General features: G+C 43.8%; 1 protein-coding gene and 1 non-coding gene across 2 annotated transcripts; one reads left to right on the top strand and one right to left on the bottom strand.

Moving 5' to 3' along the window:
- Positions 1-1,077: 1,077 nt before the first annotated feature.
- Positions 1,078-22,161, bottom strand: TDRKH (tudor and KH domain containing). The gene is made up of 14 exons (XM_066362491.1): positions 22,063-22,161; positions 10,243-10,391; positions 8,329-8,435; positions 7,237-7,426; positions 6,326-6,465; positions 5,892-6,213; positions 4,328-4,488; positions 3,975-4,147; positions 3,677-3,741; positions 3,251-3,402; positions 2,933-3,031; positions 2,627-2,723; positions 2,355-2,444; positions 1,078-2,194 (listed from the first exon to the last, which is right to left on the bottom strand). The coding sequence occupies exons 2-13, from the start codon at positions 10,364-10,366 to the stop codon at positions 2,392-2,394; spliced, it is 1,683 nt and encodes a 560-aa protein (XP_066218588.1). The 5' UTR covers positions 10,367-10,391; positions 22,063-22,161; the 3' UTR covers positions 1,078-2,194; positions 2,355-2,391.
- TRNAS-AGA (transfer RNA serine (anticodon AGA)) lies at positions 21,108-21,183 on the top strand. The gene has a single exon. It is a non-coding gene; the product is annotated as a tRNA-Ser (tRNA).
- Positions 22,162-23,607: the final 1,446 nt, after the last annotated feature.

Genomic DNA, 23,607 nt, shown 5'->3' with positions numbered 1-23,607 from the left:
TTTCAACAGACAGAATAATAGGAAGCACAGAGCAGGGCATTCCTGGCAGCAAGAAAAGTACAGGGTTGTATTGGAAGAATAAGGAACCCATAAGAATGGGATGTATGTAAACTGACAAGACTTAAAGGCTACATGAAAAGAACTTTTATACATAGTAAACTAAAGCTAGGAATGAGACACCACTCATTTTCCACAGCAAGAAGTTTTATGAATCATTTGTTAGGCGTGCTCTCTACCTAACAGTAAAGGCTGAGGAAACTGGGGACTAAGTGATCTTGTGATCCTGTAGAGTGGCTCCAATTCCAGGGCAGAGCCAAGGTCTGAAAGATCAATGTCAGCCCTTTGTTGATTTTTCCAAGACTACTCATCAGAGCTGCTCCTTTACAGGAGTGCCTCTGCTAACTGGTACTGAGAATTTGAAAATCGTGGCTATGGGAAAAGAGTTTCCATGCAATAAATGAGTAGACCTCAGTCTCTAATTCCTAGATTAAAAAACCTGCATGCCCTGGCTGAAAAGCTAGGTTAGTTGGAGCCTCCTCCCGATACACAAAGATTGTTGGTTTGATCCCTGGTCAGGGCACACACAAGAATAGATGGATGTTTTTGTCTCACTCTCTCCCCTCCCTCTTTAAAATTAAAAAAAAAAAAAAAAAGGCCCTGACCAGTTGGTTCAGTGGTAGAGCCCGGTGTGTGGAAGTCCAGGATTCTATCCCTTGTCAGGGCACACAGGAGAGGCAACCATCTGCTTCTCCACCTCCCAATCCCTCAACACTCTCTCTTCCCCTCCTGCAGCCATGGCTCCAATGGTTCGAGCAAGTTGGCCCTGGGTGCTGAGGATGGCTCCATTGCCGTGCCTCAAGTGCTAAAATAGCTAGGTTGTGGAGCAATGGAGCAGCAGCCTGGACGGGCAGAGCATTGCCTGGTAGGGGCTTGGCAGTTGGATCCTGGTTGAGGTGCATGCAGGAGTCTGTCTTTGCCTTCCCACCTCTCATTTAATAAAAACAAACAAAAAACCCTTTTACACACATCCTTATGGGCTAATTTCAAGTTTTCCAGTTTACTTTGCTGATCCTTAAAAATAAATGTTCATTTGCCATTATTCTACCACCCATGTTATATTTACTTTCAAGTACCTTCATAGTTCTGAGTCCTCACAATGTTGTCAGAAATGGAGAGAGGCTATAGGGAAGTAGGCTCCCTAAAGTCAGAGATCTATTCCTAGAACCCAGGTTTCTGGAATCCTAATCCAGGCTTTTTCCTCCAAATACTTTAGGTGGGGTCTTATTTACACAGCCCAAACCTAAACTGGTTCTAGCAACTTTAGGGAAAATGTATGATCTATACAATGTTGAAACACTTATTCAAAGACAGGCCCCTCTATGTGAGGTACTTGCAGTTTTCACCAGATTTAGGTTCAGAAGACACCTATAGGCCTGCTTCCATCTTGTGATTCAATCAGCATTGAGTTTTGGGTAATTTTTTTGAGAACTTTATTCAACAAACAACCTCCCAAATGCTTTAAATAATTATACATGTGCTCTTTCTCTCTCTCTGGGTATGTGTATATACATATATATTATAGATACTATACTAGAAATTTATTTTCCGAGCCACCTCTCTCCTTGCTTATATTTTAACCAAAGTGTACTTTAACCAAAGTGTACAGGGAAAGAGCTAGAGCACTGTTTTAAAAAAACCTGTCTCCAAAAACATGAGCAATAGAGGGTGGGAGGCAGCATTCTCCTTCCCACTTCCTGAGGCTTTTTTAATATAAATATGCTGATTTTTGCCTTTGCTTCCTGACTCAACTGCAGTCAAGAACTTCCCTTAGCCAGAGTCACCTGATGCGGTGAATCAGAAGTGTGCAGAATCATCACTTCCAATGACCAAACCCTGGCTGCTTCCCAGCCTCAGAAAGGACACAGCGTAGCAGGAGTGTGCACTCTGACTGGCAGAGGGGAACAAGCCAGATGCTGAGCAGCCTGACAGAATGCAGCAGTATTCAAATGCTGGAAGGAAGGGTGCTGGGGTGGAGTGGGGGCATATATTTGTCTCCTTCTACCCAACACTCTTTCTGTTCATCCTATGGAAGCGGAAAGGGCGTCTGGTCCACAGCAAGCCAGACTGAGCGTGTAATAAAGGAAGGACTGCATAGATCTCTTTATCACAGGCTCCTCTCTCCAGGTACCAAATCCTGCCAAAACACAAAGACACAAAAAAGCTTGAAAGGTCTCAATCTGAGAACAAGATAAGCTACAGGAAAGCAGATGCAGAGAAGTACTATTGGTGGGGGAGAGAGAACAATGCAAGGCCCCTGTTGTCACCCTTATTACTTTTCCTGTTGCTCCACTCACAGAGCAAAGCAGATGGCTGAGGCAGCTGAACCGGACTTCAGATTAAGTAGTCCTCTTCAAGGTTATCATCACCAGACATAGAGGCAGCTTCTACATAGAGCAGAAATGACGAGAAAGTTAACCCTAGTCTAGCAGGCATTGCCTCTGAGATTCAGGGATGTTCCACGACCACCTTGGTTAAGAGGCAAGTCTTACAGGCTGCCTAGTTTGCAGAGACGGACTGAGGAATGGTAACTGCCAAAGATGCTCGAGGGAGGACATGCTGTCAGTACCTGATAAGCTGAGGCAGGACAGGGTGTTTGCTATCTCTTCAGGGCTCTTCCTGGTCTCAGTGAACGTGCTGCTGAGAGAAACATCTGTTCCTGCGGCCTGAGAGGATGAAAATGAGAAAAAGGATGACTGTTGGCTGGTGGGAACTCTCACTTTGCTCACAGGATCTGGTTCAGGAAGCTGAGTTTGGCTGCTGAGAGGAACACAATGCCTCCTTTGACAATCTGGGAAAGCTGTCCGCAGAATGTCATGTATGCACAAGACCTGCCCCAAAGCAGCACTCTAAATGCCCACAATGGCTCACTCACATCAGGCACTGTGTCTGGGACAGTTCCGTTTTCTTCCATGTCTTCAGGAAGCTCAACTGCATATCCTTTACGAACTAGTTCTAACCCAATATCAAGTTTCTGAGAAGAAAAATGAAAAGGGAATGATGTTCTCTCTGTAAGGAAAGGAAAATCTGAGGAAACAGGGCAGAAGACACTTGAGATATTCCTTTGGTGGGATGGTAAGCAGGATCTTATGGAGTAGGAGTAACATCAGATAGGGTTTCTGGGAAAGAAAAAGTAAATGTGATGATAATTATACTAAATAGCTGGTGAGCAATAAGTGAAACCCAATCTTACCTTCCCATTGCTAGTATCATATAAGTAGATCTTGGGCCAAGTTGAGATCCCAGTCTGGACATAGCTCGAGATCTTAGCTACCAGTGGCTTCCAGTCAGCACAGTGAGTAAGTCTGTCAAACTCATCCAAAGCTGCTTCTTCCCATTGTTCACCTGGCAAAGATTGCAGGGAGAGCCTAAGAAGGGGTCAATGTTGACAGGGGTGGGATTATACCTTGGAGAGAAATTGAAACTACCTTTCTACTCAGAAGGCACCTATGTCTGACTGCCCGGCAAGTTTCTGGCTGTTGCTTTATAGTGCTGGTGAGGAAAACACACCTAAGCCCCATGAACTCAAAAAGCCCTGGAATGTAAGAACTCCTCCCATGTGCTGTATAAAAGTTACTCTATTTGGAGCCAAGGTCAATAGGTGTTGTGACCAATTTACCTGTGGGTGCGATCCGTGCCAGGCTACATTCTATTGCTTGAAATGGAAGGCTTAGGAAGTCACTCCTAAAGTGAAAGAAATTGAAATTAGACTCCTACTACCAGAAGGGCCTTCTTACATTCCTTCCCTTTAGACACACCGACTAAACCAGTGGAGAAGATAATCTTCTGCTCTATACAAACAGGTTCTCCTAAATCCCCCTAGTGATGAGTGCCGAAAGCTAGCTTACCACCCTGTGGCCAGGGATGAGTCAATAGTTGGCACTCCAGCCTGATCCCACCCTGGCCTCCACACTGACCTGAGTGCCCTGAGGTCCCTCAGTGGGCAATCTCCATTATCTCCAAAGTCAACAAAGTAGAGGTCCAGGTTCCCATTCTCCAAGGTACCAAGGACCCGGGCTCGATACCAGGAACCATTTGTAGGTAAAGGTGCTGCTACAATGTCTCCTATATGCACAGTCAAGTCTTCAGGCTATACATGGGGATAAGGACTTAGGAGCAGGTAGAGTTAGGAACGGGTAGGCTAACAAACAAACAGGCAATATCAGAAAGAATGAGTAGTTGCTTTACAGGAAAAGGAAGGAAATATACCACAGTCAAAAAAATATGCCCTTTTTTCATCAAACCTGGCCCTGTCCCTATGGCAACTCACCAGACTATTCTCATAGTGCTGGGTCATTTCATTGACAAGCTTATCCAATTGCAGGCTTCGGGAGCCAATGATTTGGATCCAGAAGTGGTTAGGATGTTCAGAAGCAGAGACATAAACTTCCAGAAATTCATCAGCATGGAAACTAAAGTCAGGACTGGGGACTAAACACAGGTATAAGCAAGTTAAGCTGCAGAAATCATCACTATCTAATATGGTAACCATATCAGAATGTTCTCTGGTTGGAATGAGGAGACCACATCAGGAGATGAAAAGTACAGATACCAAGTGGCTATTACCATTTTAAAAGCGGCTCAAGCAGCCCTAATCAGGTAACTTAGTTGGTTAGGGCATCGTCCCTATATACCAAGGTTGCAGGTTCAATCTCCAGTCAGAGCACACAGAAGAATCAACCAATGAATGCATAAATATGAAACAACAAATTGATGTTTCTTTCTCTTTTTCCCTTCTTTTCCTCTAAAATAAAAAATTTTTTTTAAGTGGCTGGAGGGACACTGGATGAATCATACAAGAACAGCCTGAAGAAAGGTACTAAGCTATGTTCTGTACCTTCCTATATAATTGAGTAATAAGAGAATTTACATTCTTAGTCATTTGCCATATATTCAAATCAGTCACCAATGATGGTAAATTCTCCATATGCTAGCTGCAGCAGGACTAGTGAAAAGATACATGGACAGATGTGGGCTTGTTCAGATTCCATTCTTGCACTGACTCATTATGTGACCCTGGACAAGTCTGTGAACCTCTCAGGGGCTGGGGTTTCCCTTGACCATCTCATACCTATGCAGAAAAAAAAAAGTTCACAGCCTTTTAATTCTTCCTCAATGGTTATGATTTTTAAAAACAATGAGACAGGCAAGAAAAATAAATTGGGCTGAGTATTTTACTTGTTTACTAGGTATTTTTGGGCCTGATCAAGCAGTGGCGCAGTGGATAGAGCATTGGACTGGGATGCGGAGGACCCAGGTTCAGAACCCTGAGGTCGGTGGCTTGAGCGTGGGATCATAGACATGACCCCATGGTCTTTGGTTTGAGCCTAAAGGTCACTGGCTTGAAGCTCAAGGTCGCTGGCTTGAGCAAGGGGTCACTTGCTCTGCTGTAGCCCCCTGGTCAAAGTATATATGAGAAAGCAATCAATGGACAACTAAAGGAGCCACAATGAAGAATTGATGCATCTCATCTCTCTCCCTTCCTGTCTGTCTGTCCCTATCTGTCCCTCTCTCTGTCTCTGTCACAAAAAAAAAGTTTATTTGGAGAAAGAATATCATGTAAATTCATTATTTGATATATTACTCACAGACTAATTTCCTGTGAGCTACCATATTTCTATATTATACTCCATCATTGGTTGGTTTGTATTCAGAAAAATATTATCTTTAGTACTATTCCAAGTAATATCCTACCAGAAGGGTTAATCTGTGATTAAAACTTATAAATATAGTAAAAAAAAATAGCAATTATTTTTTATTGCTTGTTATTTTGGGTTATCTAAGCCATTATTTTGGCTTCCACATAGCTAATGGGTTCCTTCTCTGTTCCATACTTTCAAACATGGACGTCTCTGGACTGGTCTGCATTCCAGACTTCTGCGAGCCGTCACCATTAGGTTTCTCCCAGGAACCTTCTTCTGGCTCTCCGATAGCCATGTCACCACCTCCTGTGTAGGGAGGAGCTTCCAGCAGTGAAGACTGCTCCACGCTAGCACCAGTGTTCCGCCATAAAACTGGCTCGCCAGCTGCGCCTGGCTCTGTCACTTCCTCTCTTCTTATACTGATTGGCTGCTTGCGGGGCACTCTGGTTTCTGCAGAATGAGCGATTCTCTTCCGAAGTTCTTCATCTTCTGAAACTTTCTCTAGTATCAAATGCTGTGGAAAATAACAGGAGGGATGATAGCTATGTGGTCAAATATTTTGACCCAGGATGGAATAAAGGGTTCTTCTCATTCTCAGATATTACTCAAGTCTATGAGCTACTTGCCTTGGCAGCTGCCACTTCCTTCTGTGTTCCTGAGATTTTTATAAGTCTTGATAGTAGTAATGTCCCTTCTGAATCTTTGTCACAGGTAATTTTGGCCCCAGAGGCCTTACAGATAGAACGAATCGTCTCACCACCTCTCCCTGCATTGAACAATACATAAACTCCTGTCCTCCATTCTGGCCAACTTTAACCACTAGAGAAATCACAATTTTGTATACATTAGACAAGATTAGGCACATTCATGGTGGTATGGCCATAGACAATTTTTTATATATATTAGGAGCAGAAAGTCAAGTTTCCAATTGCAAACTGAACAGAATGCAAAATACTGAATGGAAAGCAAGAGATACTAAAATCCCAACTGTAAGAAGGTAATTATGGCTTATATTCTCCATCCATCCTATTTAAACTCTAACATTGGCTAGGTTAATTTCTTCATGTCATTTCCATTTTCTGACCACCCAGCACACTTTACATCCCCAATTTGTTAGAAGAGACCCTACAAGGTGTGTGAAACATCGGGCTAAGAACAGGACATGTCTCTGTCTCTAACAGCAGCATAAGTAATGTTCTAGGGAAAAGTATGAAGGTGCTCTCTACAGCACTATCTTGAAAGATTTTGGATGACATGAGCATCCTCAGCTTCCCTTTAAAAATTTATTATGAGGTAAGTAAGTACCTTTACCTGAACCCCTTTGGAACCTATCTGCAAAGTTCAGAGCATTATCTCAACTTGAGGTAATGAGTTTGCTTTATCAACAGCTCTGCAAAAAAGTAAAGCTCTGATCTCAAGTGTCCCTTTTTTTCCTTAGCGAGGTGAAGGAGAAGTAGGCCAGGAAAAACTCTTGGGAAGGTGTGAAAGAAAGGCAAAGATAAAAAAGGAAACAGTAGAGGAAGCTGTCCAGTGGTACCTATGATTCTGCCCACAGATCTCTGGGGAACTGAGAGCTGTTCAGACACTGGGGCATTCTCTGTCAGGATCTGATGGATTGCTGCTTTGGCCTTGCACACCTGAACAGGAAAACCACTGATAAGCAGCACCCGCTCATCGCCTATGTCCTCCGTGTCCACATCGATCCGAGCACCTGTCTGTTTCCGCAGCTGCAGAGAAAAGCATACAGGGCAATAAACTCTGGGAGAACTCCCCTTTAGCTAAGAACACTCTAAACCTAACCCTGGGGTAGATGGAACTGGACACAATTATCAGCTAAATCAGGGTGTTATATGCAGTTTTCACTTATAGGTAGTTACAGAAGGAGATTAGTGACAAAGCTAATCAACTGTTAATCAAACAGCAGTTAAACAGTTTCTTTTGGTGTTTATTACCCTCTTTCCTCCTAATACTTCTTGGATGAGAGAATGAAGTGTTTTGCTTTCTTTTTTTTTTTTTTTTTTTTGGTGATAGAGAGAGACATAAAAAGAACAGATAAGGACAGATAGACAGAAAGGGAGAGAGATGAGAAGCATCAATTCTTTGTTGCAGCTCCTTAGTTGTTTATTGATTGCTTTCTCATATGTGCCTTGACTGAGGGGCTGCAGCAGAACAAGTGATCTCTTGCTCAAGCCAGTTGAGCCTGTACTCAAGCCAGAGACCTCAGGGTTTTGAACCTAGGTTCTCTGCATCCCAGTCTGACGCTCTATCCACTGCGCCACCGCCTGGTCAGGCAGTGTGTTTTGCTTTCTTGACACTCCACCTGAACAATGAAGATAGTAAGAAGACTCAGGAAGCTATTCAATATTTAATGCCAATGAGAGTTTGTTAATTTCATAGAAAAGAATGGTTCAAGCCATACAAATCAAAAATCCCCATTTCAAGCTAAGTAATCCATTCTCTAGGGAGCAAAGTACTCATTTCTAGAAGATAAATAGCATATTAGCTAAAAAGTTCCTGTATCTTTAAAATATATATATATACATAGTGTGGGTGGGTTTTGTGGGATGGGGCAAAGAAGGAGAAGTAGAATCCACTTCCAGGAAAGCAGACTGCTGACTCACACACTTACCTGTTTAATATTGGCTCCTTGCCGGCCAATGATGAGTTTCACAGCCTCCTGGGGCACTCGCATCTCTATCTCGATGTCATCTTCCCCAACAAACGTCAGCCGCTCTTCTGTACAGATCATGGATCATCAGATCAGATTCAGATAACAGCCAAAGCTACTACCAGCCCTTCTCTGAATCTGTCAAACAGATGCTGATCCAAGAGATAAACTGAGGATCTCAACCACAGTGACAGGGAGAAACAGCATCTGAGTGGGAATTAGAACAGCCCAAAGACACCATTTCAGATGCTAAATTGGGAAAAGCATTTGGCGCTGCAACCAAAAGGTGTTGGAATTTAAACAAACTATTTCTCTTGGAGAAGAACGAAGGCTAGAAGTTGCCAGAGGAGTCCATTAGGGTCAGAACTTCTCGTTTGTACATAAAACATTTCTCTAGGTCCAGCCTCTAGGAAAAATTAAACCCTATAGTTAGTCTTCTCCTAACAGATATAAGGAGCATATAAAAAAAGACAAGATTATGGATATTAAAAAAAAAAGGAAAAGAAAAAGAACCCATTGCAGTGTTAATGTTGCCAAAGGGAAAAAAGATCAAGAGAATTATAAAATGAAGTCTTCATTTCATAGAAATGATAGCTTCACATTAAGAATACAGGAAAGAGCCTGACCAGGTGGTGGCGCAGTGGATAGAGCGTCGGACTGGGATGCCGAGGACCCAGGTTCGAGACCCCGAGGTCGCCAGCTTGAGCATGGCTCATCTGGTTTGAGCAAAAGCTCACCAGCTTGGCCCAAGGTCGCTGGCTCGAGCAAGGGGTTACTCAGTCTGCTGAAGGCATGTATGAGAGAGCAATCAATGAACAACTAAGTTGTTGCAATAAAAAACTAATGATTGATGCTTCTCATCTCTCCGTTCCTGTCTGTCTGTCCCTGTCTATCCCTCTCTCTGACTCTCTCTCTGTAAAAAAAAAGAATACAGGAAAGAGCTTGACCTGTGGTAGCACAGTGGATAGAGCCTCGACCTGGAATGCTGAAGTCGCCAGTTTGAAACCTCGGGTTTGTTGGGTACTATGAGTTGATGCTTCTCACTCCTTCCCTTCCCTTTCTCTCTCTCTTGTTCTCTCCTCTCTCTAAAATAAAAAGAGAGAGAGAGAGAGAAGCAGCAGCAGCAGCCTGATCTGTGGTGGTGAAGTGGATAGAGTGATGACCAGTAATGCTGAGGTTGCTGGTTTAAACCCTGGGCCTGCCTGGTCAAGGCACATATACAAGCAACAAATGAACAGCTAGAGTGAAGCAACTAATTCTCTTCCCCAACTCTCTTCCCCATAAAAATCAATAAATAAATGGTTTGTTTTTTGGTGACAGAGACAGAGAGAGACAGACAGAGGTACAGATAGGAACGGACAAACAGACAGGAAGGGAGATGAGAAGCATCAATTCTTCGTTGCAGCTCCTCAGTTGTTTATTGATTGCTTTCTTATATGTGCCCTGATGGAGGTGAGGGGTGGGCTACAGCAGAGAGAGTGACCCCTTGCTCAAGCCAGTGACCTTGAGCTTCAAGACAGCGACCTTTGGGCTCAAGCTAGCAATCCGTGCTCAAACTGGTAAGCTCATGCTCAAGCCCAATGAGCCCATGCTCAAACTGGCAACCTCAGGGTTTCAAACCTGGGTCCTCAGCGCCCCAGTCCAATGCTCTATCCACTGTGCCACTGCCTGGTCAGGCAATAAATAAAATCTTAAAAAAAAAAAAAGGATACAGAAGAGAAAAAAACAAATAGTTTCAGTCAAAGACCCCTTCACCAAAAGCCAATTACAACCCAACAAATGATCCCCAACCTGGCAAGGACAGTTGTCATTTCAATTTAACAAGATTGGAACACATCTGAACATTTCCATATGTAGAGCTCTGGGTTCACATACCTCTGCTTTCCCTGTATCTGCGGTATAGGATATAGGCAACCATTGCACTAGCCGGGATCCCAAGGCCCAGTGCTATTTTCTGAAGAGTGGATAAACTTGTCCAAGAAGTCCGTTCAGTGGACATTTTCTGCTGTAATCTGACTTACACCCTGAAATAAGCCAATGAGGAAAATAATGAACTTTCATCCAATTACCCTTATGACTGGCGGAGAGACATGGGAACACATTTTATTTTTATTATTATTATTAAAGAGAATACTACTGCCTACTTTCTCATTTTAAGAGCTTGAGTAGTTTTAAAATCTGTATCATATAAAAGGTCTCAGGGTAACTTTTAAAAGTTAGCTAAAGGCCACACACACATACAATAAAATAGAAGCAGGCATACTTCATCCACCCCAAGAAGAACTATACATTGATCACAGTTTTAAAAGACAAAAATCAAAATTTTATTAAATGAGTATTTTAAAATATGTATTTAGATTTCTGTATCAAACTAATTAAAGTTCCTGGCCCTGGTCGGTTGGCTCAGTGGTAGAGCGTTGGCCTGGCGTGCAGGAGTCCTGGGTTTGATTCCCGGCCAGGGCACACAGGAGAAGCACCCATCTGCTTCTCCACCCCTCCCCCTCTCCTTCCTCTCTGTCTCTCTCTTCCCCTCCGGCAGCCAAGGCTCCACTGGAGCAAAGATGGCCCGGCCTCTGAGGATGGCTCTGTGGCCTCTGCCTCAGGCGCTAGAATGGCCCTGGATGCAACAGAGCAACACCCCAGATGGGCAGAGCATCGCCCCCTGGTGGGCGTGCCAGGTGGATCCCGGTTGGGCGCATGCAGGAGGAGTCTGTCTGACTGCCTCCCTGTTTCCAGCTTCAGAAAAATACAAACCCCCCCAAACAAAACAAAACAAAACACAAGCAAAAAAAAAGTTCCTTATATGTGCCCTTCTATATCTCTAGGCCTTTCCTGCAGCTGTTGTCTGTAAGGAATGGCTTTCCAGGCCTAGTTTTGGGCTTTGCAACTTCTACTTATCTTTGTTGAGTCGAGTATTTACTGTCTGTACTGGTTTCTGTTCACTGCTCAACTAATAGTGAGCAGTAAATAGAAAGGGGGGGGTTTCACCCTGCTCCACCAAAACTACAACTTCCCAGATAATCAACCTCATGGCATGTACAAGTCTTATCTAATCTTACCTCCATTCCCCTTTTTCTTGGTTTCCCCTATTTCACTGGAGGGGCCTTCTGAGCTTTGGGCTTGTCTTCCAGTGGCCTCTACCCACTGCTATTGTCACTCTGCTGTCTTTGGGTGATTTCATCCATATCTGCAGCTTCAATTAATTTACATGCTAATGACACGAAAACACTGCACCTGGTGCAGAAGCTTCTCACATCTCCTAGAGACCATTGTAAAGTGTTCTTACTGTCCTTACAGTGCCCAGTAAGAAGTGACAAGTCAAATACTCTGACACTGAATCTTCATTTTGCTGCCAAGCAAATCTTAACATGTTTCTCACTATATTTCCTTATTCCATATACACCTCACCTTCTCAGACAATTATCCATACTATCTCCTCTCAAATCTCTACTATCTCCTTCTCCGTCCTCTCTCTCAACTGATGTCCTGGTTTCCTATTTCACCAAGAAAGTAAACCACTCAGAGAAAACAAACTTCCACCACATTTACCCACCTACCTAGATCTGTGCCTAAATATTTCCTCTTCTCTTCTGCAGCCATGGATGAACTGTCTCAGCTCCTAGCACTGAAGTCTCTCATAAAAGTGTTGCTTCACCAACACTGCTCTCCTTCCTTCTGTGGCTTCGTTAATGTTTTCCTCTCTACTGGATCTTTCCATTAGCAGACACACATGCTATTATTTCTCCTTTCTTAAAGAAAACGTTTCTCAATTCCAATTCTTCCTCCAAATAATTCTTTCTTTCCTTCCTTTTACAGGAAAACTTAAAGAGTGCTAATACTTTTGTGCTCAATTTCTCTTCTTGAATTCACTGTCACAGCTCCTGTCAGTCAGTGACTTCACATTGCTAAGTCCTCATTTTACCTGACCGTGCCCCAGTACCTGGCACAGCTGGTGACTGCCTCTTCTCTGAAATATTTCCTTGGCTTCCACAACAGCATCCTTTCTTTGTTTTCCTTCTCTTTCTGGCTGCTCCAAGTGTCTCCTTTGCTAGATCCTTCTGTTTTTTAAATCTCTAAACACAGGAATGCCTCAGGGCTCCGTCCTTTGCTCTACCTCATTTTTTTGGTGATTTCATCAAGTCTCATTTTCAGCTTGGCTTTAAATCCCATCTATAGGTTGAGAATTCTCAAATTCCAAATGGTCCACTTGGACCATTTTTTGGAACAACAGATTTGTAAATCCAACTGCATATGAGACATCTCAAACAGGTACGACACTGAGTTCCTGATCTCATTCCTTTCCTGTATTTCGTCTCTGCCATCTCTGCAAATAGTAACTCCCTTCTTTTAGTCTCTCAGGCTAAATATCCTGCTCATCCTCTCCCTCAAACAATACATCCAACCTGTCAGCAAATCCTATTCATTGTACATACAAACTACCCAGAATATGACCACTTTTTTACTTCTCTACTGTTATGACCACCATCTACTCTAAACCACCATTATCTCCTGCCTAGATTATTGCAATTGTTTAATTATGTCCCTGCATTTGCCATTGTTCGTTCAGTTTATTCTTCTTGAATTCACTGTCACAGCTCCTGTCATAATGTTATATGACTCTAACACAACAGTTAGAGTCATATAACATTACCTTCTGCTCAAAACCTTCCAGGGCTTCCCACCTCACTATGATTAGAAGCCAGTCATTATAATGACCTGCAAGGTCTTCATTTTGATTGTCTACCCATTAGAATGTAAACTTCACAAGTGCTTAGCAAACAGTAGCTACTTGATAAATATTGGGTCAATAATCATTTGTTGCCTTGGCCAGATAGTTCAGTTGGTTAGAGTGTGATCCTAATACATCAAGGTTGTGGATTTCATCCCCAGTCAAAGCATATACAGGAATCAACCAATGAATGCATAGATAAGTGCAAAAACAAATCAATGTTTCTCTTTCCCGTCCCCCTTCCTCTCTCTCTAAAATTAATCAATAAAATTTAAAAAATCATTTATTGAGTTAATAAACTTCCTATTCTTCAGCAACTCTGTTGCTTGCATGTAAACTCATTAATGGCATAAAAGGTTCTTTGTAATTTGATCTCTGCCAACCACTATACTGTATTCTTTAAAAAAAATTTTTTATTTATTGATTTTAGCAAGAAAGGAAGGAAGGGAGGGGGGCGAGGGAAGAGAGGAGAGAGAGAAAGAAACACAGATCTCTTCCTCCTGTATGTGCCTGACCAGGCATTGAACCAGCAGCCTCTGTGCTCTGGGATGCTCACCAACTGAGCTATCCAGCTAGGGTTGCTGCCCATTATATTCTAAACCTCTCTCTACTAGCGGATATGATGTGCTCTGATGTGTCACTTCTCACTTCCTAGTCTTACCCCTTAGCCCATCTGGTATTCTCGGCAAAATCCTATTCCTTCTTTAAGTCTCAGCTCTACCACTACCACTTCTTTTGAGATCTCTGGGGTTCCCCCTAGCTGATGTCAGGTGAGTTCCTCCTTAGCTCACACTGCCCTGTCCAGGGGTCCCCAAACTTTTTACACAGGGAGCCAGTTCACTGTCCCTCAGACCGTTGGAGGGCCGCCACATACAGTGCTCCTCTCACTGACCACCAATGAAAGAGATGCCCCTTCCAGAAGTGCGGCAGGGGGCCGGATAAATGGCCTCAGGGGGCCGCATGCGGCCCGAGGGCCGTAGTTTGGAGACGCCTGCGAACGATGCCTCCATGACAGCCCTGGTTCACACTGGATGCAAGGTGTATCTGTCATTGCTATACCACTGGCTTCATCAGTGCAGTTCAATCATATTTATTAAGTAGATGTGCTAAATGCTACTATGGCATTTAAGGACAAAGATGTAAAGGTATGTATGTGTACTGAGTAGATACTAGGCACATTACATATATCATTCAATCTTCATACAATCCTGTAAAGTAGAAAATATTAATTCCAGTCTTACAGACAAATACCCACAATTAGAGTTCACCCAACTTCTTACCCAGAGTGTGGGTTATTATTTGCATATTATAAACTTTTTAAAGTGACTTTGAAAGCACCTCCACCCCTCCTTTTAAATTCTCAGTAAAACTATCTGGTATCTTCATTTTTTATTTTGGTCAACACATTCAATTCAAAAAATGAATAAATACTGTTGAAAAATCCTGTGGGTGGTAAAGAAAAAGAAAACAACAAAAACTAAAGATAGTGTCTATTTCCAGATATTACAATCTAGCAGAAAACACAATGTGGCTTTTAACAAGGTTTGCTTTAAAATGAGTGAGGAAATGTAATTTATGCTACACTTTGCTTCCAGGTACAAATATTCAACCTATATGATTATGATCGCCAAGGAAAAAAAATGGTTCTATACTATTAAGTCTAATAACATTAATAAAAAACTTATTTCAGAATAAAACTGGTTCTATATGTGCTTTTCCTGAAAGCCTTTCAGGAAGAGTGATGAGAAGACCTAGCACAGAAATATCATTCTGAGGAGCACATAAAAATTCCCTAAGGAGACTGCAGGTGGATTTCTTACTACTGTCAGTCAGAGAACCCAGTTTTGTATCTGGCCTCAGACAGCTTTACTGACCAGCAGATATGAATAAAAGTCATCAGAGAACTACTATAAGTTTATTTTTCAAATTTTCAAATTTATTTTTCTAGCCAATAGTTTTAAACAAATTTAATCTATTCTCTTGCCCAGACTCATGGCCTTAAGAAAAAAATAAAAATAATTCTAGGCTATCAGTTAGTTAATAAGTGGATCCAGTATCATATCACTTTTAGAGACTGAGTATCAACCTGACAGATTGGGGCTGCTCCATCCTCCTCTCCCCCACCTTTTAGTGGGTAGGAAGAAAAGGGTTGAGTTTTAATGTGGGGTTGAGATTTGAGGTTCCTTCCCTAACAGGATAAAAATCAGTCTCTCTCACTCTCCTCTATCCCAAGTAGGCTGCAAATAAAACCTCTCAACTCTTTCTTTGAAAGTTTGGGTGGTATCATGTAAACATCTTTTTATATACCAAAGGAAAGGAAACAAGCCTGGTTTCATAAAAGATTTTTGGCTTAAGTGATTCTTGAGCCAAAAGAACTACCATTTTCCTATGTTAAGATATGGTTTATTGGAATAAACAGGAAGTAAGGAAAAAAACCCCCAAAAGATATGGTTTATTATGGGTGTCTAGAAAAGATTTTACTTCTTTTATCTACTGGTTATTTCCTGTATTTTCTCATACGGTCTCTAATGTGCAAAGCTTGTCTTCACTATTAATGTGCCCTAGTTAGAGATAGTACTAGCTCTCTGTTGTAGGCTGAATATGCTGGGGACACAAAGAGGAGTAAGAACTCTTGCCCTGAAATACTCAGCCTAGTAGGAAAGATTAACACCAAAACAACTAATTACATGGCAATGCAAAGATACTATAAATTTTTTGTTAATGCAACAGCTGGGAGGAGCTAGAATTTAAAAGGTTTCTTAGATGGGTCACAGGTGAAAACCACCCTATTAAAATGCAAATCATTAGCAGTGATTTGCAAACCACAGCCAGCAAGCCACATGCAGCTCAGTCAGGTTGAGGATGCTTTTAGCAAAGGCCAGTTTAGGAGTACCCTAACTAAGTAACAGTGTACCTACCAATATAGTTTAAGTTTAAAAAATTTGGCTCTCAAAAGAAATTTCAGTCGTTGTACTGTTGATATTTGGCTCTGTTGACTAATGAGCTTGCTGACCACTGGAAGTGTGTCATGTGGGAATAAGTGAGGAATAGAACATCAACAGGGAGCATGGAACTTGCCAGAGGTGAATTGAGTGAGCATGAGATTTCCTATTTTACACAAGGTGGTGAAGAAGCCTTGTTGGTGGGCTGACATTGAGTCGAGACTTAAAGGACAGAGGAGCCATCCATGTGTATGTCTGGGAAGAGAACCTGGCAGGAACTAACTCTCGTCCTAGGGTTGATTTCCTGAGTTTATGCTGTGACTTCATCTTTTCCTTCTCCCCAGTTCTGTCTCCTTTGTCAAGTATTACCTTCCACCTTTTCATTTTTTTTTTTCTAGAGATCTGAAATGTATTTTATCTGTTCAACTTGACTTCCCTTTTGTCCTCATGAAGGGAACTTGCCAGTAGGAGCTAATGTTTCCCTGTTTGCTTTACACTGTGTTTTAGTCAGTATGTGATTAGATGCTTACTCCTAAACCTGCCAGTCCTTCTAACCATTCCAGTCACCCCAACATTCAAGTAATTTTGCCATAAAATGACCCAGGGCAGGATTATATAGAGGTTATCATATAATATAGGAGGTTTTTTTTTTTGTTTGTTTGTTTTTTGTATTTTTCTGAAGTTGGAAACAGGGAGGCATTAAGACAGACTCCCGCATGCGCCCGACCGTGATCCACCCGGCATGCCCACCAGGGGCGTTGCTCTGTTGCAACCAGGGCCACTCCAGCGCCTGGGGCACAGGCCATAGAGCCATCCTCAGTGCCTGGGCCAACTTTGCTCCAATGGAGCCTTGGCTGCGGGAGGGGAAGAGAAATACAGAGAGGAAGGAGAGGGGGAGGGGTGGAGAAGCAGATGGGCGCTTCTCCTGTGTGCCCTGGCCGGGAATTGAACCCGGGACTCCTGCACGCCAGGCTGATGCTCTACCTCTGAGCCAACCGGCCAGGGCTAATATAGGAGGTTTTAATTGACTATTCCTACAAGGAGGTTAGGGAGTTTTTCCTTTGTAAAAAAATTTTCAGAACTATATTCTTTTAAAAATAAAACACTTTATTTTTTAGAACAGTTTTATTCACAGCCAAATTGAGAGGAAGGTATAAGATATCACAAATATCCCCTGCTCCCATATTCTGACAGACTCTTAGGTTAGCAACATTTCCCACAGTCTACATTGACACACCATTATCTCCCAGAGTCTGTACTTTACGTTAGGGTTCACTCTTGGTGTTATACATTTCATGGATTTGGACAAATGTATAATGACATATCCACCATTATAGTATCACATAGAGTATTTTCACTGCCCTAAAAATCTCCTGAGCTTGCGGAGCCTGTGGTGGCACAGTGGATAGAGCATCAACCTGGAACGCTGAGGTTGTGGGTTCACAACCCTGGACAAGATACATCCGACAACCAGTGAACAACTAAAGTGAAACAACTGAGTTGATACTTCTTACCCCTCTCCCCAACCTCTCTCTCCTCTCTCCGTAAAGTAAATAAAATCTTTTTAAAAAATTAAAAAAAAATTGCAAATCATGCCTGACCTGTGGTGGCTAGGTGGATAAAGTGTCAACCTAGAATGCTGAGGTCACTGGGCTGAAGCCCTGGGCTTTGCCTGGCCAAGTCATAGATGGGAGTCGATGCTTTCTGCTCCTTCCTCACTTCTTTCTCTCTTCTCTCAAAAATGAATAAAGTCTTTAAAAAATGCAAATCATTTCTCTCCTGCATTCAAACCAGTAAATATACAGTATCCAATGTCTGCTTGACCCTGGGGATACCACAGTTCAGACCGACTTAGTAGTTGCCTTCACGAAGCTTCCTATTAGGCAGGGAAGGTCTTATCTTTTTTTTTTTAAAGATTTTATTTATTTATTTATAGACAGAGAGAGGGATAGATAGGGACAGTAGACAGGAATGCAGAGAGATGAGAAGCATCAATCATCAGTTGTTCGTTGTGGCACCTTAGTTGTTCACTGATTGCTTTCTCATATGTACCTTGACTGCAGGCCTTAAGCAGACCAAGTAACCTCTTGCTCGAGCCAACGACCTTGGGCTCAAGGTGGTGAGCTTTTTGCTCAAACCAGATGAGCTGGGTGGGCTCAAGCTGGCGACCTCAGGGTCTTGAACCTGGGTCTTCTGCATTCCAGTTCGACGCTCTATCCACTGCGCCACCGCCTGGTCAGGCAGGAAGGTCTTATCTTGACAGACAGTAGTCTGTAGGTGTCAAAGTTTTGGAGAAATAAATCCAGCCCTGTGAACAAGAGCAGTAACTCTATCCCAACTCCAATGCTGTCTGCCTTTACCACCAAGTTTCTGATTGTAATTCATGCTTATGGGGCAAAGAAATCATAGAATTTTAGAACTGGAAGGGACCACAGAGATGATTTGATTCCACAAATAATGTTGCAACTGGGGAAATTGAGGCTGAGGTGATAAGGAATTTCTCTATGGCTACACAGCTAATTAGTCATTTCTACAATGTGGTGTGAAATGTGGTTTGAAGACTAGTCACGAATAGCACCTCTTTAAGGAGACTTACAGGACTAATAGCACCTTTTTTTCCTCCTAGTTTAGAAACTATCAGAATCAAGGCAAAAGGATATCTGATATTCCTCTGGCTCTGCGACCAAATCCCTTCAGTCCTGATCCTTATACTACATTGGGTTTCATCGCTATGGGCTAACCTGTGTAATGCGTGTGCATTACCGGTACTTGTAGATTAACAGCTGTGTCTGTAATAAGAATGAATTGAAGGCAGCAACAGTGAGGGTAGGGAGACTAATTCAGGAGATATCCCAGGTTATCAGTGACAAGGACAGAGAAAAGTAGATGAATTAGCAAGTTTTAACAGGTAGAACACACAAGATTTAGTAATTGATTATGAAAACATTAGAGGGTCAACCAAGGAGCTGGCTACCAGGTTTCTCAGTTGAGCATCTGGTAGAGATAAGAGAATATTGATGATCTGGCACCTGAGATAAGAGAATATTGATGATCTGGTGGTAGAGGGGGTGTGTGGGGTTCGTTGTGGCACCTTAGTTGTTCATTGATTGCTTTCTCATATGTGCCTTGGCTGCGGGCCTTCAGCAGACCGAGTAACCCGTTGCTCGAGCCAGCGACCTTGGGCTCAAGCTGGTGAGCTTTTGCTCAAACCAGATGAGCTGGGGGTGCACATGCATTACACAGGTTAGCCCATAGCGATGAAACCCAATGTAGTATAAGGATCAGGACTGAAGGGATTTGGTCGCAGAGCCAGAGGAATATCAGATATCCTTTTGCCTTGATTCTGATAGTTTCTAAACTAGGAGGAAAAAAAGGTGCTATTAGTCCTGTAAGTCTCCTTAAAGAGGTGCTATTCGTGACTGGTCTTCAAACCACATTTCACACCACATTGTAGAAATAACTAATTAGCTGTGTAGCCATAGAAAAATTTCTTTATCACCTCAGCCTCAATTTCCCCAGTTGCAACATTATTCGTGGAATCAAATCATCTCTGTGGTCCCTTCCAGTTCTAAAATTCTATGATTTCTTTGCCCCATAAGCATGAATTACAACCAGAAACTTGGTGGTAAAGGCAGACAGCATAGGTAGAAGGGCTCTGACAAGGATACATTTATGGGGTGACTTCTATTTGAACTGGAAGCCAAATTTTACTAACTCTTCTTTGGATATTAAAATGAAGTTTGTGCTAATTGTTATCAGCTGATGCCTCAAAGAGTGAGTATCTACTTGATAGACCAACTACAGCTTTTTACAATCAATATATTCTTTCACGTTGTTTTAAGTTTCTTTTCAGAAAAAATAAAAGTGGGAAATACAGAGGTCTTCAGATTATGATAGTCCTGACATACGATGTTTCGAGTTTACAATGCTCGCTCCCATAAACACTTTTAAAGAATTGAGACGTGTTTCAGCTTGCTCATTTTTTGTCATGTTTTTTGTTACTCCAGTACAGTGTACAGTCCAGGATATTTATGTCCTTTTTCTTTTTCTGTGGCTTGTGTTTTTATGTTCTAGATTATGATTTTTACAACTGTGTTAGGATTGGTAAGTAACTTAGGCTAGGGTGTATTTCAACTTACACCAAAATTCGGGTTATGTCACTGTCATAGGAATGGAACTGTGTCGTAACCTGAGGATCCCTTGTAATAGGATGGATATAGAGATTATTGTAGAAAACTGAATGCTAGCTTGTGTTTTATTACTTCAGATTGAATGTGAAGAGAAGAGGATCAGAATTTAAGACCACAGTTCCTAGACCTAGGGGAAGCTGGGTAAAGAAAAGAGACACGTGACCATTTTAAGGTGAGGAATGCGGCTAGGGTGATGGTTTTCAGCAAAAGCTAATTTCCAAGTTTCCTGCAATTTGTATTAAACTTCTCCTAATAACTATCTGAAACTAAGACTTACTTCTATATTATCATTTCACAAACACAGGAATCATATTACATGGTGAATTCCATAGGGAAAGGACCTCTCATTCCAGTATCTCTTAATAATCAGAACCTAGAAAATATCTAAAACATGGTGATAGGCTTGTTGAACTGAAGTACCTCATTCAATTTCCTCATCCTTGCTACATTTATTTTTATTTTTTTGTATTTTTCTGAAGCTGGAAATGGGGAGGCAGTCAGACAGACTCCCGCATGCGCCTGACCGGGATCCACCCAGCACGCCCACCAGGGGGCGATGCTCTGCCCATCTAGGGCTTCGCCATGTTGCGACCAGAGCCACTCTAGCGCCTGAGGCAGAGGCCATGGAGCCATCCTCAGCACCCGGGGCCAACTTTGCTCCAATGGAGCCTTGGCTGCGGGAGGGGAAGAGAGAGACAGAGAGGAAGGAGAGGGGGAGGGATGGAGAAGCAGTTGGGCGCTTCTCCTGTGTGCCCTGGCCGGGAACCAAACCCAGGACTTCCGCACGCCAGGCCGACGCTCTACCAGAGCCAACCGGCCAGGGCCGCTACATTTATTTTTAAACCAGTGAGTGAAGAAAGCCTCAAAAAGCCTCAATTCGCCCTGGCCGGTTGGCTCAGCGGTAGAGCGTCGGCCTAGAGTGCGGAGGACCCGGGTTCGATTCCCGGCCAGGGCACATAGGAGAAGCGCCCATTTGCTTCTCCACACCTCCGCAGCGCTTTCCTCTCTGTCTCTCTCTTCCCCTCCCGCAGCCAAGGCTCCATTGGAGCAAAGATGGCCCGGGCGCTAGGGATGGCTCTGTGGCCTCTGCCCCAGGCGCTAGAGTGGCTCTGGTCGCAACATGGCGACGCCCAGGATGGGCAGAGCATCGCCCCCTGGTGGGCAGAGCGTCGCCCCCTGGTGGGCAGAGCATCGCCCCCTGGTGGGCGTGCCGGGTGGATCCCGGTCGGGCGCATGCGGGAGTCTGACTGTCTCTCCCTGTTTCCAGCTTCAGAAAAATGAAAAAAGAAAAAAAAAAAAAGCTTCAATTCATTTCTCTCAAGCTGAGAACAGAAGCTATAAAAATGGGACTTTAGCAAGGGAGTCTTCAGCCAAAACTCACGTTAATAGCCGCGTTAAGAAGGAGGGAAACTAGGAAAACTAACAACCCCTCCAATTTATTATTCTGACGACAGCACATAGTAATTCTGTTAGAGATAATTAAAAGCTGGGGAAAATAAAAGGCAAACTGATAAACCGATAACGGTTCTCAAAAAGGACCGACCAGTCCATGGAAGAGTGCGACGGGTAAACCCTCTGGCACTGGGTCTGCGACGGCTTAACCCTGAGCCCATAGCACTTCCTCTGGAGATGGCTCTGTCCTCCGAGGAAAAAGCTGTCCCAAGTAGTACCTCACCACCCGGGGTTCAGACGGCAGCCCCTGGGCCCCCCACTCCGGCCTCGCCCGGGGGCGCTCGGACGCCTCCCTTCCTCAGCCCCACATTTTCGTCTCCTTGTTGTCAGGCGTCCTCACCCGGCCTCTCCCACTGCCCCCGCCTCCGCTCCCGGGCCTTACCGCTCCGCTAGGCAGCCGTCGCGCGATCGTTCTCGCACCTCAGCCCCGCGGCCGACGCCCCCTCACTCGCACCTCTCCGCGCAGTCTGGCGGACCTCCCTTCACTCCACCTCACCTGCCCACACCAATCAACGTCCAGCTCGCAGCCCGACCAATCGCATGGCCGGCTCCCACCAATCCCTCCGCCGCTGCCTCTGAGCGACCGGCAACAGCGTACTGATACCCAGCTACCCCGATGGACTATAAAGCCGGCCCACCATGTCGGCCAATAGGACCCAGGGACAGCAGGCTCTGATTATTGAAGCCTGCACCTGAGAATTAAACGAGCCAATTAGAGGCTTCCCCGAGTCCTCCCTGCCCACCTCTAGGCCAATCACCGAGGAGGCTTCCACCCCCTGAGCCTTGCAGAAAGACCTGCGCTCCGCAGGCTGCGATTCGAGTGTGAGCGAAGGACTTGAATCACTCTTGGGTATCACCATTCGCACAAAATTAGTGCCTTTGTACAAAGCCAGTGCCGGTCCACAACACATTGACCATTGGGAATGCTCTACTACTTGTTTGCGATCTTTTGCCTCCGTAGGTCATCATAGTGTGGCAGTGGCTCGGGAGACATGGGAAACTTTTTTTTTTTTTTTTTTGGGGGGGGAGACATGAAATAGCCTTCGTAGAGATGGAGAGAAGGTCAAGGGGAAGAAAATGCGCGGCAAAGAGCGAGGGTCTGCTATGCCGCAGTCGAAAGAACAGTTGAAGAGGACCGGCGCACAGCAGGGAAGATGAAGGACCCGAGTTCTGAGTGTGCCCTGGGGTAAGGGAGCTGCGGGCCGCCCTTCCCTGGGGATGAAGGGAAATGCCGGGCGACAGGAGCAGAGGGGCCGTTTCGGGGAGGGGGGGCGGGCGAGGAACGGGGTGGGTTTCTGAAAGCGGCGGTTTGCTTTGTAGGAGTAACTCCAGCCGCCCTCCGGGTCCTGGGCCGTTAGGGACGGTTGGCCCTGCTCCGGCCCCCGCGGCTGCTGGTCTCGCGAGCAGACCCCGCGCCCCTCCCCGGCCGCACCTCTCACTGCACCGGGGACTCAGCCTGGCGGCCGAGGGTTGGGCGCTCCATGAATTGAGATCTTTCGCACCAGCTTCTGTCACAATACCTGGCGCATAAGCATTTAGTGAACGTTGAATGAACGCAAGATTTTTATCTTCGGTTAGCTAGAGAGATACCTTAGGTACTCAGTTTTTCGTTTTGGATTAATTTAAAAAATTATTGTTTTGAATAAGTAACACATGCACAGTCCACAAAATTCAAAAGGAATAAAGGTTATTACTGTTGAATAAGTCTTCTTTCTTTCAGAAGCAACCAATATTAACCAGATTTTTGTGAATTTTCACAAGATATTCTATAGTAAACGTATATTTTGTAGTTTTACTCAGTTGATAACATTATGCATACTATTTTGCAATTTCCTTTTATATAGTCTAGATGTCTTTCCATAGCAGTACATATCTGCCTGCCTGATGATAAGTTTCATAGTAAGCCTGAGGGATATATTGATGTGTT

Source organism: Saccopteryx leptura, chromosome 2 (assembly GCF_036850995.1).
Source record: "Saccopteryx leptura isolate mSacLep1 chromosome 2, mSacLep1_pri_phased_curated, whole genome shotgun sequence".
Lineage (NCBI taxonomy): Eukaryota > Metazoa > Chordata > Mammalia > Chiroptera > Emballonuridae > Saccopteryx > Saccopteryx leptura.
Note: the sequence above shows the minus strand (reverse complement) of the source record. Positions and strands in the feature narration are given on the sequence as shown.

Coding starts and splice junctions, on each gene's coding strand:
- TDRKH (XM_066362491.1), bottom strand. CDS start 10,366: ATGTCCACTGAACGGACTTCTTGGACAAGTTTATCCACTCTTCAGAAA. Junction 3,742..3,974: donor AGGGACCTCAGGGCACTCAG/GTCAGTGTGGAG, acceptor CTTTCACTTTAG/GAGTGACTTCCTAAGCCTTC. Junction 2,445..2,626: donor GTCCTGCCTCAGCTTATCAG/GTACTGACAGCA, acceptor TGCTCTATGTAG/AAGCTGCCTCTATGTCTGGT.